The sequence below is a fragment of the Anser cygnoides genome, chromosome 10 (assembly GCF_040182565.1).
Source record: "Anser cygnoides isolate HZ-2024a breed goose chromosome 10, Taihu_goose_T2T_genome, whole genome shotgun sequence".
Taxonomy (NCBI): Eukaryota; Metazoa; Chordata; class Aves; order Anseriformes; family Anatidae; genus Anser; species Anser cygnoides.
The window spans coordinates 18,178,884-18,189,969 of NC_089882.1; the positions used below are offsets into that span (position 1 = coordinate 18,178,884).

Sequence of the window (11,086 nt, forward strand, 5' to 3'; positions counted from 1 at the left end):
CTGTGGAGGGCGCCTTGTCAAAACCGAGGTGTCCTGTGTGGCCTGGTCACAGACAGGCGCTGCAGCAGGCTGTCGCTGTGACAGGGCAGCATGGCCCACCTTCCTCTGGATCCCAAAGTGATGATTTGTTGCCTCCAAATTGGGGTTTGCACCTGCAAAGAAGGCTTTGGACCCGAAAATTCAGGCCTCGGCTCCTAACATGAGGATTTGGGAATTTGAAAAGAAGGGCTGTTCCTCTCAGATAAGGCCTCGCCATCTAAAAGGCCGCTTTGCACCTTCCAATGAAAGTGTGGACCCTAAAACTAGGGCATTGTGCCCTAAAAATGGCAGCCTGGTCCACATGAGTGTGGCTGTAAGCAAGAAAAAGCTAGCTTTGGATCCAGAAGCGGGTGTGAGGGCCCTGACCAAAAGCACTTGGTGACTTAAAAGAAGCACCCTGGTCCTGAAAACCGAGGATTTAGGCAATCAGAAGAAGGGTTTGGATCCCAAGTGGAGGTTCTGGAGCCTGAAAATAGGGGATTGGAGCCTAAGAAGAACACAGTGCGTCCTAATAATGACGCTTGTACCAGTGAAAGACCCGAGGGTGGTCGGGGGTAAAGAGTGAGGGCTGTGAAGGGGAGCTTGTACCTCCAAGTCAGGCTTTGGAGCTGAAACCTGGGCCTTTGGACTCTGCAGCTCAGGGTCTGGATCCTGAAGTGATGTTTTATTCCTTCCAGATGGGTGTTTGGACTCGAAAAAGAAGGCTTTGGACCCTAAAATTCAGGCCTCGTCTCCTAGCATGAGGATTTGGGAATTTGAAAGCAGGGGTGCTCCCCTCAAAGAAGGCCTCGCCATCTAAGAATGCCGCGTTGCATCCTATAATAAAATTGTGGACCCTAAAAATAAGGATTTTTTCCTTGAGAATGGCAGTCTGCTCTGTAAGATTGACGTGTAAGGAAGAAAAAGCTACTAAAAAGGAGGGTTCATCCTTTCAAACAAGGCTTTCGAGCCCAAGGAAGAGGCTTTCTGCTCTATTATGTGACGCTGAGGCCTAAAAAGAAAGCTTTGGGCCCTAAAAATGAGAGCCTGGGTCCAAAAACGGAGGGTGTAGGCGATAAAAAGACAGTTGCATCTCCGCTGGCTGCACTGCACTGTGGAGGGCGCCTTGTCAAAACCGAGGTGTCCTGTGTGGCCTGGTCACAGACAGGCGCTGCAGCAGGCTGTCGCTGTGACAGGGCAGCATGGCCCACCTTCCTCTGGATCCCAAAGTGATGATTTGTTGCCTCCAAATTGGGGTTTGCACCTGCAAAGAAGGCTTTGGACCCGAAAATTCAGGCCTCGGCTCCTAACATGAGGATTTGGGAATTTGAAAAGAAGGGCTGTTCCTCTCAGATAAGGCCTCGCCATCTAAAAGGCCGCTTTGCACCTTCCAATGAAAGTGTGGACCCTAAAACTAGGGCATTGTGCCCTAAAAATGGCAGCCTGGTCCACATGAGTGTGGCTGTAAGCAAGAAAAAGCTAGCTTTGGATCCAGAAGCGGGTGTGAGGGCCCTGACCAAAAGCACTTGGTGACTTAAAAGAAGCACCCTGGTCCTGAAAACCGAGGATTTAGGCAATCAGAAGAAGGGTTTGGATCCCAAGTGGAGGTTCTGGAGCCTGAAAATAGGGGATTGGAGCCTAAGAAGAACACAGTGCGTCCTAATAATGACGCTTGTACCAGTGAAAGACCCGAGGGTGGTCGGGGGTAAAGAGTGAGGGCTGTGAAGGGGAGCTTGTACCTCCAAGTCAGGCTTTGGAGCTGAAACCTGGGCCTTTGGACTCTGCAGCTCAGGGTCTGGATCCTGAAGTGATGTTTTATTCCTTCCAGATGGGTGTTTGGACTCGAAAAAGAAGGCTTTGGACCCTAAAATTCAGGCCTCGTCTCCTAGCATGAGGATTTGGGAATTTGAAAGCAGGGGTGTTCCCCTCAAAGAAGGCCTCGCCATCTAAGAATGCCGCGTTGCATCCTATAATAAAATTGTGGACCCTAAAAATAAGGATTTTTTCCTTGAGAATGGCAGTCTGCTCTGTAAGATTGACGTGTAAGGAAGAAAAAGCTACTAAAAAGGAGGGTTCATCCTTTCAAACAAGGCTTTCGAGCCCAAGGAAGAGGCTTTCTGCTCTATTATGTGACGCTGAGGCCTAAAAAGAAAGCTTTGGGCCCTAAAAATGAGAGCCTGGGTCCAAAAACGGAGGGTGTAGGCGATAAAAAGACAGTTGCATCTCCGCTGGCTGCACTGCACTGTGGAGGGCGCCTTGTCAAAACCGAGGTGTCCTGTGTGGCCTGGTCACAGACAGGCGCTGCAGCAGGCTGTCGCTGTGACAGGGCAGCATGGCCCACCTTCCTCTGGATCCCAAAGTGATGATTTGTTGCCTCCAAACTGGGGTTTGCACGTGCAAAGAAGGCTTTGGACCCGAAAATTCAGGCCTCGGCTCCTAACATGAGGATTTGGGAATTTGAAAAGAAGGGGTGTTCCTCTCAGATAAGGCCTCGCCATCTAAAAGGCCGCTTTGCACCTTCCAATGAAAGTGTGGACCCTAAAACTAGGGCATTGTGCCCTAAAAATGGCAGCCTGGTCCACATGAGTGTGGCTGTAAGCAAGAAAAAGCTAGCTTTGGATCCAGAAGCGGGTGTGAGGGCCCTGACCAAAAGCACTTGGTGACTTAAAAGAAGCACCCTGGTCCTGAAAACCGAGGATTTAGGCAATCAGAAGAAGGGTTTGGATCCCAAGTGGAGGTTCTGGAGCCTGAAAATAGGGGATTGGAGCCTAAGAAGAACACAGTGGGTCCTAATAATGACGCTTGTACCAGTGAAAGACCCGAGGGTGGTCGGGGGTAAAGAGTGAGGGCTGTGAAGGGGAGCTTGTACCTCCAAGTCAGGCTTTGGAGCTGAAACCTGGGCCTTTGGACTCTGCAGCTCAGGGTCTGGATCCTGAAGTGATGTTTTATTCCTTCCAGATGGGTGTTTGGACTCGAAAAAGAAGGCTTTGGACCCTAAAATTCAGGCCTCGTCTCCTAGCATGAGGATTTGGGAATTTGAAAGCAGGGGTGTTCCTCTCAAAGAAGGCCTCGCCATCTAAGAATGCCGCGTTGCATCCTATAATAAAATTGTGGACCCTAAAAATAAGGATTTTTTCCTTGAGAATGGCAGTCTGCTCTGTAAGATTGACGTGTAAGGAAGAAAAAGCTACTAAAAAGGAGGGTTCATCCTTTCAAACAAGGCTTTCGAGCCCAAGGAAGAGGCTTTCTGCTCTATTATGTGACGCTGAGGCCTAAAAAGAAAGCTTTGGGCCCTAAAAATGAGAGCCTGGGTCCAAAAACGGAGGGTGTAGGCGATAAAAAGACAGTTGCATCTCCGCTGGCTGCACTGCACTGTGGAGGGCGCCTTGTCAAAACCGAGGTGTCCTGTGTGGCCTGGTCACAGACAGGCGCTGCAGCAGGCTGTCGCTGTGACAGGGCAGCATGGCCCACCTTCCTCTGGATCCCAAAGTGATGATTTGTTGCCTCCAAATTGGGGTTTGGACCTGCAAAGAAGGCTTTGGACCCGAAAATTCAGGCCTCGGCTCCTAACATGAGGATTTGGGAATTTGAAAAGAAGGGGTGTTCCTCTCAGATAAGGCCTCGCCATCTAAAAGGCCGCTTTGCACCTTCCAATGAAAGTGTGGACCCTAAAACTAGGGCATTGTGCCCTAAAAATGGCAGCCTGGTCCACATGAGTGTGGCTGTAAGCAAGAAAAAGCTAGCTTTGGATCCAGAAGCGGGTGTGAGGGCCCTGACCAAAAGCACTTGGTGACTTAAAAGAAGCACCCTGGTCCTGAAAACCGAGGATTTAGGCAATCAGAAGAAGGGTTTGGATCCCAAGTGGAGGTTCTGGAGCCTGAAAATAGGGGATTGGAGCCTAAGAAGAACACAGTGCGTCCTAATAATGACGCTTGTACCAGTGAAAGACCCGAGGGTGGTCGGGGGTAAAGAGTGAGGGCTGTGAAGGGGAGCTTGTACCTCCAAGTCAGGCTTTGGAGCTGAAACCTGGGCCTTTGGACTCTGCAGCTCAGGGTCTGGATCCTGAAGTGATGTTTTATTCCTTCCAGATGGGTGTTTGGACTCGAAAAAGAAGGCTTTGGACCCTAAAATTCAGGCCTCGTCTCCTAGCATGAGGATTTGGGAATTTGAAAGCAGGGGTGTTCCCCTCAAAGAAGGCCTCGCCATCTAAGAATGCCGCGTTGCATCCTATAATAAAATTGTGGACCCTAAAAATAAGGATTTTTTCCTTGAGAATGGCAGTCTGCTCTGTAAGATTGACGTGTAAGGAAGAAAAAGCTACTAAAAAGGAGGGTTCATCCTTTCAAACAAGGCTTTCGAGCCCAAGGAAGAGGCTTTCTGCTCTATTATGTGACGCTGAGGCCTAAAAAGAAAGCTTTGGGCCCTAAAAATGAGAGCCTGGGTCCAAAAACGGAGGGTGTAGGCGATAAAAAGACAGTTGCATCTCCGCTGGCTGCACTGCACTGTGGAGGGCGCCTTGTCAAAACCGAGGTGTCCTGTGTGGCCTGGTCACAGACAGGCGCTGCAGCAGGCTGTCGCTGTGACAGGGCAGCATGGCCCACCTTCCTCTGGATCCCACAGTGATGATTTGTTGCCTCCAAATTGGGGTTTGGACCTGCAAAGAAGGGACTGCACCGTGGACCTGCGGGCAGAGAAGGGCCCGGGTCACGCCGGGAGCCCCAGCCCTGGGTTCCTCTGAGCAGCAGGGGACGGGGATGTGGCACCTGATGGGAGTGAGCAGGTCCTGCCGGTGCTTCTTGTGGAAGACCTGCACCTCCTGCAGCGTCAGCTCCGTGGTGAAGGACGCTTGGACGAGGAGGGCCAGGAAGAGCTGGGGGAAGATGGCCTTCGCCTCCTCCAGGCAGCTGGGCAGCAGGAGGATCTCGTGGAGGGGCCTTGCTGCCTGCAGAAAGCACCCAGAGGCGTGGGCAGGGAGGGACAGAGGAGGGTGGAGACCCCCAGGCTGGCCCCGTGGGCGCGCCCGGGTGCCCCAGGGTGCGGATAAGGCTGGGAGGGGTCAGGGGAGGGGAGCGGGGCCCCTGTCCATCGGAGATGGGCAAGCGAGGAACTCACGGCCAGGGCCAGGATGCGCGGGTGGTCCTTGATGGAGGTGGATGTCTTGCACCCAGACTGGTTCATGAGGACGCGGAGCAGCTCCCGCAGCACCCTCTCTGTGGCTGGGGGCTCAGACACCATCGCCCTCCACATGGTGACGGCGACGCTGCGGGACCCCCGGGCTGTCAGCAGGGCCTCCCCCGGCCCGGCTGCTGTCCTCGCTGGTGGTGGTGGGGGGGGGTGGATGAGACGCGCTGGGCCCCGTACCTGGTGCAGGTCGGCGAGCACTGCAGCAGGCTGGCAACCGTCTCCCTGGGGTGCTTGCTGGCCAGCGCCAGCAGGGCCCTGTCCAGGCTCTGAAGGGCCAGCGCGGCTCTGACGGACGGCAGGGTTCTGTAGATGGCCCACACGATGTTCAGCACCTGGAGGTGGGACACGGGTGAGACGGGGCCGGCACCAGAGCAGGAACAGAGCCCCGAGGGCTGGAGCCGTGGCCGGGCCGCTGGCGGGTACCCACCTGTCCCGAATGGAAGTCGGTCTCTGCCGCCAGCACGTCCACCATGTGGGCAGCCAGCTTGGTGCTGTAGAGGCTCGGGGCTCTCATGCTCTCGACGGCGGCGAGGAAGACGCCCAACCGTTCAGAGGGCTGCAGGTACTTCATAAACGTCTGTGGGAGGAAGGACAAGACGTCAGTCACCCCGAGGGCTGCGATGGCCCCGCTCAGCCCTGCTGCTCCCAGCGCCCCAGGAGAGCTGGGAGCAGGGGCTGGGCCGGGCGACGGCTGGGGTGCGGCCGCGTGCGGGCCCCGTGGGGACCGGGCTTTGTCGGGGACAGCGCCGGTCCTCTTCCTGACGTCGCAGGGCCGGGGTCTCCTCCGGGGCTCAGGGCTGGCGCTTCTCACCATGAAGATTCTGCTGGTGTTGCCGTCTTCTGAGAGCCGTAAGGACAGCCGAGCTCGCCAGCGCTCCCGGAGCTGCGGCGGCTCGGCATCCTGGTCCCAGAGCCTTGTTCCTGGAGAAAAGCGGACACAGTGTCAGCGGGGGGGCCTGGGGACCTGACAGTGGCAGCCGGGGGCTCGGGCACAAGCCTCCCTGGCAGGAAGGGGGCATGCCAGAGCAGAGCTGGGGGCAGCGCTTCCAGGGAGGGCCCGGGCTCTCGCGCTCAGGGCAGGGGGAACGGCTCGTCAGCCCGCGGAAAGGCAGCCGGGCTCGCTCGGTTGGGTCTCTCCTGCTGAGGAGAGGGGCGCAGGCGGCCTGGTGCTGGCCTGGCTGTGCCGGCGTGCCCGTGTCTGGAGGGACCCAGCCCGACGCGGCTCCTCTCACTTCTTTGCTGCCCGATGAAGATGTAGAGGTGGCGCACAGCCTCCGCTGCCTCGTGCCTGGTCCCCTCGTTCTTGGAAGTGCAGCACAGGAGGAGGCTCCCCACCAGCCTCCCCAGCATGGAGAAGCGGTGCTTCTCAGGGTGGTGATGCCTCACCACTGTGGCTCCTGCAAAGCAGGAGCTGACCTGGGGAGAGAGGCAGCGCGGGACCGCGGCTGAGCGGGGCGGCAGGGCCCCAGCCCCAGCCCCGGCTCTGCGCAAGCCTGGAGATGGGGAGAGCCGCGGCCGCGGAGCGAGGACGGGGGCGCCGGGGCTGCCTGCACCAGGGGCTCCCTACCTGGGGCAAGGAGCAGGTGTTGATGAAGGCGGCCAGCCTGGCGATCCGCGCCATGGCCCTCTCCTCCACGGCCTCCGGCTGCCGCTGGGTGAAGGGCAGCAGGAGCTGGGGAGAGAAAAGCTGCTGGTGTGCCCGCAGCACGGGGCACTGGTCCTTCCAGCTGTCCCCCTGCTGCGGTGGCCAGGCGGGTGGCCGTGCCCCTGTCCTGCTGAAGCCCCCGCTCCCTTCCCGTTGCTCCCCAGACATCCCTCCAGCCTCGCAAGGGTCAGCTGTGGGCCAGCCCCCGCCTTGGGGACCCCTGCCTGCACCAGGCGTTGCGGCACAGAACTGACCGCGTGCGTGAAGCCCAGCCTTTGCCAAAGCCAGACCTTCAAGATGTTCTGCAGCTCCAGGAGGCCGGAGGCGCCGGCGCTGCCCACCAGCACCTGCAGCAGGCTGTCCAGGGCTTCCACGGTCTGCAAGGAGGACAGGGGTTGGGGCACCCGAACAGGGAGCAGTGGTGTCCCAAGCGCCCAGCCCGTGCATACCTTGAAGTAGAGAGACGTGTCCGTGTCTCTCGTGTCCTCGTGGCCAGGGAGGTGGAAGACGCTGCAGAGGCAGGCGCGCAGGAGGCCGTTCGTCCTGTCCTGCAGCAGCAGCCCCGCTCTGCTGCAAGGGGAGGAGGGGAGAGGTGTGGAACGCCCCCTGTGCGGCACCCTGTGCCCCACTCGGGGCCCCTGGCCGGGACCGGGGCCACCGTGGCGGCCAAGCCCGCGCTGGCCCAGGTACCTCATGGCGGCGATGGCGAGCATGGCTTTCTGCCGCACCGCCGTGTCCAGGCGATCGGTGGGCTCCTCCTGCAGCAGCGCCTGGAGGGCACAGCGCGAGGGCACAGGGCAGTGTCCCCCGGCCAGCGAGCGGCTACAGGGGCTGGCCTGCAGGGCTGCCCCATCCCAGCGCCCCCACCAGAGCCACCTCCCGGCTCCTGGGGCTCCCCGGCGGCCCCCGCAGCCCTGCAGCGGGAAGGGCCGTGCCCAGCACCCAGCCAGAGGGTGCTCCCCGCGGGGCAGGGCGTCCCCTCACCTTGATTCTCTGCGCCACCTCCAGCTGGCAGAAATACACCGCGTCCCAGGTGGTGTGGTCCGCGACGGCGGCTTTGCAGGCGTCGCAGACGGAGGCCAGAAACCTCAGCTTCTGTGCCTCTCGCTGAGCCACGGAGGGGAGAGACAAGCGAGCGGGTCAGGGGAGCCCAGCAGTCTCCCTGCGGGCACAGCCGGGGCAGGGGCTGCCCGGAGGAGGCCAGCAGCCGCAGCACAAAGGGCGAGCGGTACCTTGGGTCTGCGGCTGCAGCAAGCGCGGATGAAGCTCAGGGCGTCCTCTTCCTCCTGCCGCGGCGCGGCCGAGGCAGAAGGGCCCACGCCTGAGCCAGAGGGCGCCTGCAGTGGCTGCACCTCACTCTCCTCATAGGGCTGCGGCCGGGGCCTGGAGGCCGGGGAGGCCCCAGCCTCCTCCAGCCAGGCCGCTCGCGGGGAGCAGGGGGGGATCCCCGACATCCTGCAGGGAGTGCCCAGGAGTGAATGTGGCTCCCGCTCCTGTCGCGGGGTAGGGATGCCACAGAGTGCCACCGCTGCCGCCAGCCCCAGGCCCCCACCCAGGCCCCCTCCTCTTGCCCTCGGGCGGGCGGCCCCAGAGCCCCGCGGGGGTCCTGTCCCCAGGGGCCTGCAGACGCCATCCCCTGCACTGGAGGGAGGTCCCCCTGCCCGGGGCTGCCCCCAGCCCCACTGCCGAACCAGGCCCCTTGGGGCCGGCCCCGCTGCGCAGCCCTGGCAGCGCTGACCCACCTGCTCCTCAGCCCTGGCTCCTGCGCTGGGTTTCTGTGGCAAGGTGCCCGCGGTTTGTGCCTTTGCTTCGCACCTGGAGCACCGGAAAGCACTCCAAGCAGTCGCAGCTGCACGGAACCAGGTCCGTTGTGTCCGTTGGGACGCGACCCGCCCCAGAGGCCCTGCTCCCGGATCCGGAGATGCTCCCTGGGCCCTGGTGTGGGAATACTAAAATTATAATAAAATTGTGGGCCCTAAAAATAGGGATTTGTTCCTTGAGAATGGCAGCCTGGTCCTTAAGATTGACGTGTAAGCAAGAAAAAGCTACTAAAAAGGAGGGTTTATCCTCTCAAACAGGGCTTTCGAGCCCAAGGAAGAGGCTTTCTGCCCTAATATGTGACGCTGGGGCCTAAAAATGACAGGGCAGCGTGGCCCGCCCTCCTCTGTCTGGATCAAAAAATGATGCTTTGTTCCCTCCAGATGGGTGTTTGGACCTGAAAAGGAGGCTTTGGACCCGAAAATTCAGGCCTCGTCTCCTAGCATGAGGATTTGGGAATATGAAAAGAAGGGGTGTTCCTCTCAGATAAGGCCTCGCCATCTAAAAGGCCGCTTTGCACCTTCCAATGAAAGTGTGGACCCTAAAACTAGGGCATTGTGCCCTAAAAATGGCAGCCTGGTCCACATGAGTGTGGCTGTAAGCAAGAAAAAGCTAGCTTTGGATCCAGAAGCGGGTGTGAGGGCCCTGACCAAAAGCACTTGGTGACTTAAAAGAAGCACCCTGGTCCTGAAAACCGAGGATTTAGGCAATCAGAAGAAGGGTTTGGATCCCAAGTGGAGGTTCCGGAGCCTGAAAATAGGGGATTGGAGCCTAAGAAGAACACAGTGGGTCCTAATAATGACGCTTGTACCGGTGAAAGACCCGAGGGTGGTCGGGGGTAAAGGGTGAGGGCAGTGAAGGGGAGCTTGTACCTCCAAGTCAGGCTTTGGAGCTGAAACCTGGGCCTTTGGACTCTGCAGCTCAGGGTCTGGATCCTGAAGTGATGCTTTGTTCCTTCGAAATGGATGTTTGGACCCGAAAAGGAGGCTTTGGACCCAAAAATTCAGGCCTCGTCTCCTAGCATGAGGATTTGGGAATTTGAAAGCAGGGGTGTTCCCCTCTAATAGGGCCTCACCGTCTGAGAAGGCCGCTTTGCACCTTCCAATGAAAGTGTGGACCGTAAAACTAGGGCATTGTGCCCTAAAAATGGCAGCCTGGTCCATATGAGTGTGGCTGTAAGCAAGAAAAAGCCAGTAAAAAGGAGGGTTTATCCTTTCAAACAAGGCTTTTGAGCCCAAGAAGAGGCTTTTGCCTTAGCATGTTACACTGGGGCGTAAAAATGAAAGACAGTGTGGCCTGCCCTCTTCTTTCTGGATCCTGAAGTGATGCTTTGTTCCTTCGGAATGGGTGTTTGGACCCGCAAAGGAGGCTTTGGACCCTAAAATTCAGGCCTCGTCTCCTAGCATGAGGATTTGGGAATTTGAAAGCAGAGAAGTTCCTGTCAAATAAGACTTTGACATCTAAGAAGGCCGCGTTGAATCTTATAATAAAATTATGGACCCTACAAATAGGGATTTGTTCCTTGAAAATGGCAGCCTGGTCCGTAAGATAGATTTGTAAGCAAGAAAAAGGCAGTAAAAAGGAGGGTTTATCCTTTCAATCAAGGCTTTGGAGCCCAAGGAAGAGGCTTTCTGCTCTATTATGTGACGCTGAGGCCTAAAAAGAATGCTTTGGGCCCTAAAAATGAGAGCCTGGGTCCAAAAACAGAGGGTGTAGGTGATAAAAAAGTTGGCTTTGGATCCCAAGTATAGGCTCTCTTGCCCTGAAAATGTCCTGAAAGCTGGGTGCTTAAGGACAAGGCTGTGGTCTGTAAAGAGGAGCCTTGGTGCCATACCTGTATGCTTTTCAGGTGCAAAGAAAAGGTGATAAAAAGGTTTTGGATCCACAAAAGATGCTCTTAGCCCTGAAGTGAAGGGGTTACAGGGTGAAAATGAGACATTTGGCCCTAAAAATGAGGCTTTGATTCCTCAGAAAGGGTCTTTTCTGTGTGCCCGGAGCATCCCAAAGGCCCTGCTGGCAGCTGGTCACAGGTTTGCTGGCTCAAATGGGGCCTCGTGGGGCTGAAGAGCTGCTGGGGGAAACTGCTCTCGGCCGCTCTGGTTCAGAAGAGCTGGCCTCTGGAGGGAACCCACTTCGAGACTCTGTCCCCAGTGCTACAGCGCCTGGCTGTCGTCGTGCAGCCTGGCAGCATCCCAAAAGGACGCTCGCTGCTGGCCAGAGTCAGAGGGGGCAGATCCTTCCTCTGGGCACATGGTGGGCATTCGCCAAACCCTGCTGGCAACCTCCAGCCCCAAATGCCCTCGGCACACAGAGCTGGGGCTGTGCTGGGAAGGCAGGCAGCGATGAGCCCGCCCAAGGACAGGGACACCCCAGCACTATTTGGGTCTGTAGGGGCCAGGCTCAGCCTGGTTTGGTGCTTCA

The 11,086-nt window shown here is 57.7% G+C and overlaps 1 protein-coding gene across 1 annotated transcript; it reads right to left on the reverse strand.

The window, feature by feature from the left end:
* Window positions 1-4,566: 4,566 nt before the first annotated feature.
* LOC136791637 (maestro heat-like repeat-containing protein family member 7) lies at window positions 4,567-9,031 on the reverse strand. The gene is made up of 13 exons (XM_067003379.1): window positions 8,590-9,031; window positions 8,080-8,302; window positions 7,832-7,954; window positions 7,538-7,617; window positions 7,297-7,417; window positions 7,138-7,224; window positions 6,770-6,874; window positions 6,435-6,618; window positions 5,630-6,123; window positions 5,380-5,534; window positions 5,131-5,278; window positions 4,782-4,960; window positions 4,567-4,699 (listed from the first exon to the last, which is right to left on the reverse strand). Exons 2-13 carry the CDS (start codon window positions 8,299-8,301, stop codon window positions 4,567-4,569), a joined length of 2,031 nt encoding a protein of 676 aa, XP_066859480.1. The 5' UTR covers window position 8,302; window positions 8,590-9,031.
* Window positions 9,032-11,086: the final 2,055 nt, after the last annotated feature.

Excerpts from the sequence above, each read along its gene's own strand:
- LOC136791637 (XM_067003379.1), bottom strand. The coding sequence starts at position 8,301 with ATGTCGGGGATCCCCCCCTGCTCCCCGCGAGCGGCCTGGCTGGAGGAG. Across the intron at positions 7,618-7,831 it reads AGGTGGCGCAGAGAATCAAG|GCGCTGCTGCAGGAGGAGCC; the intron begins GTGAGGGGACGC and ends TGTGCCCTCCAG. Across the intron at positions 5,279-5,379 it reads TGCTCGCCGACCTGCACCAG|CGTCGCCGTCACCATGTGGA; the intron begins GTACGGGGCCCA and ends GGGGTCCCGCAG.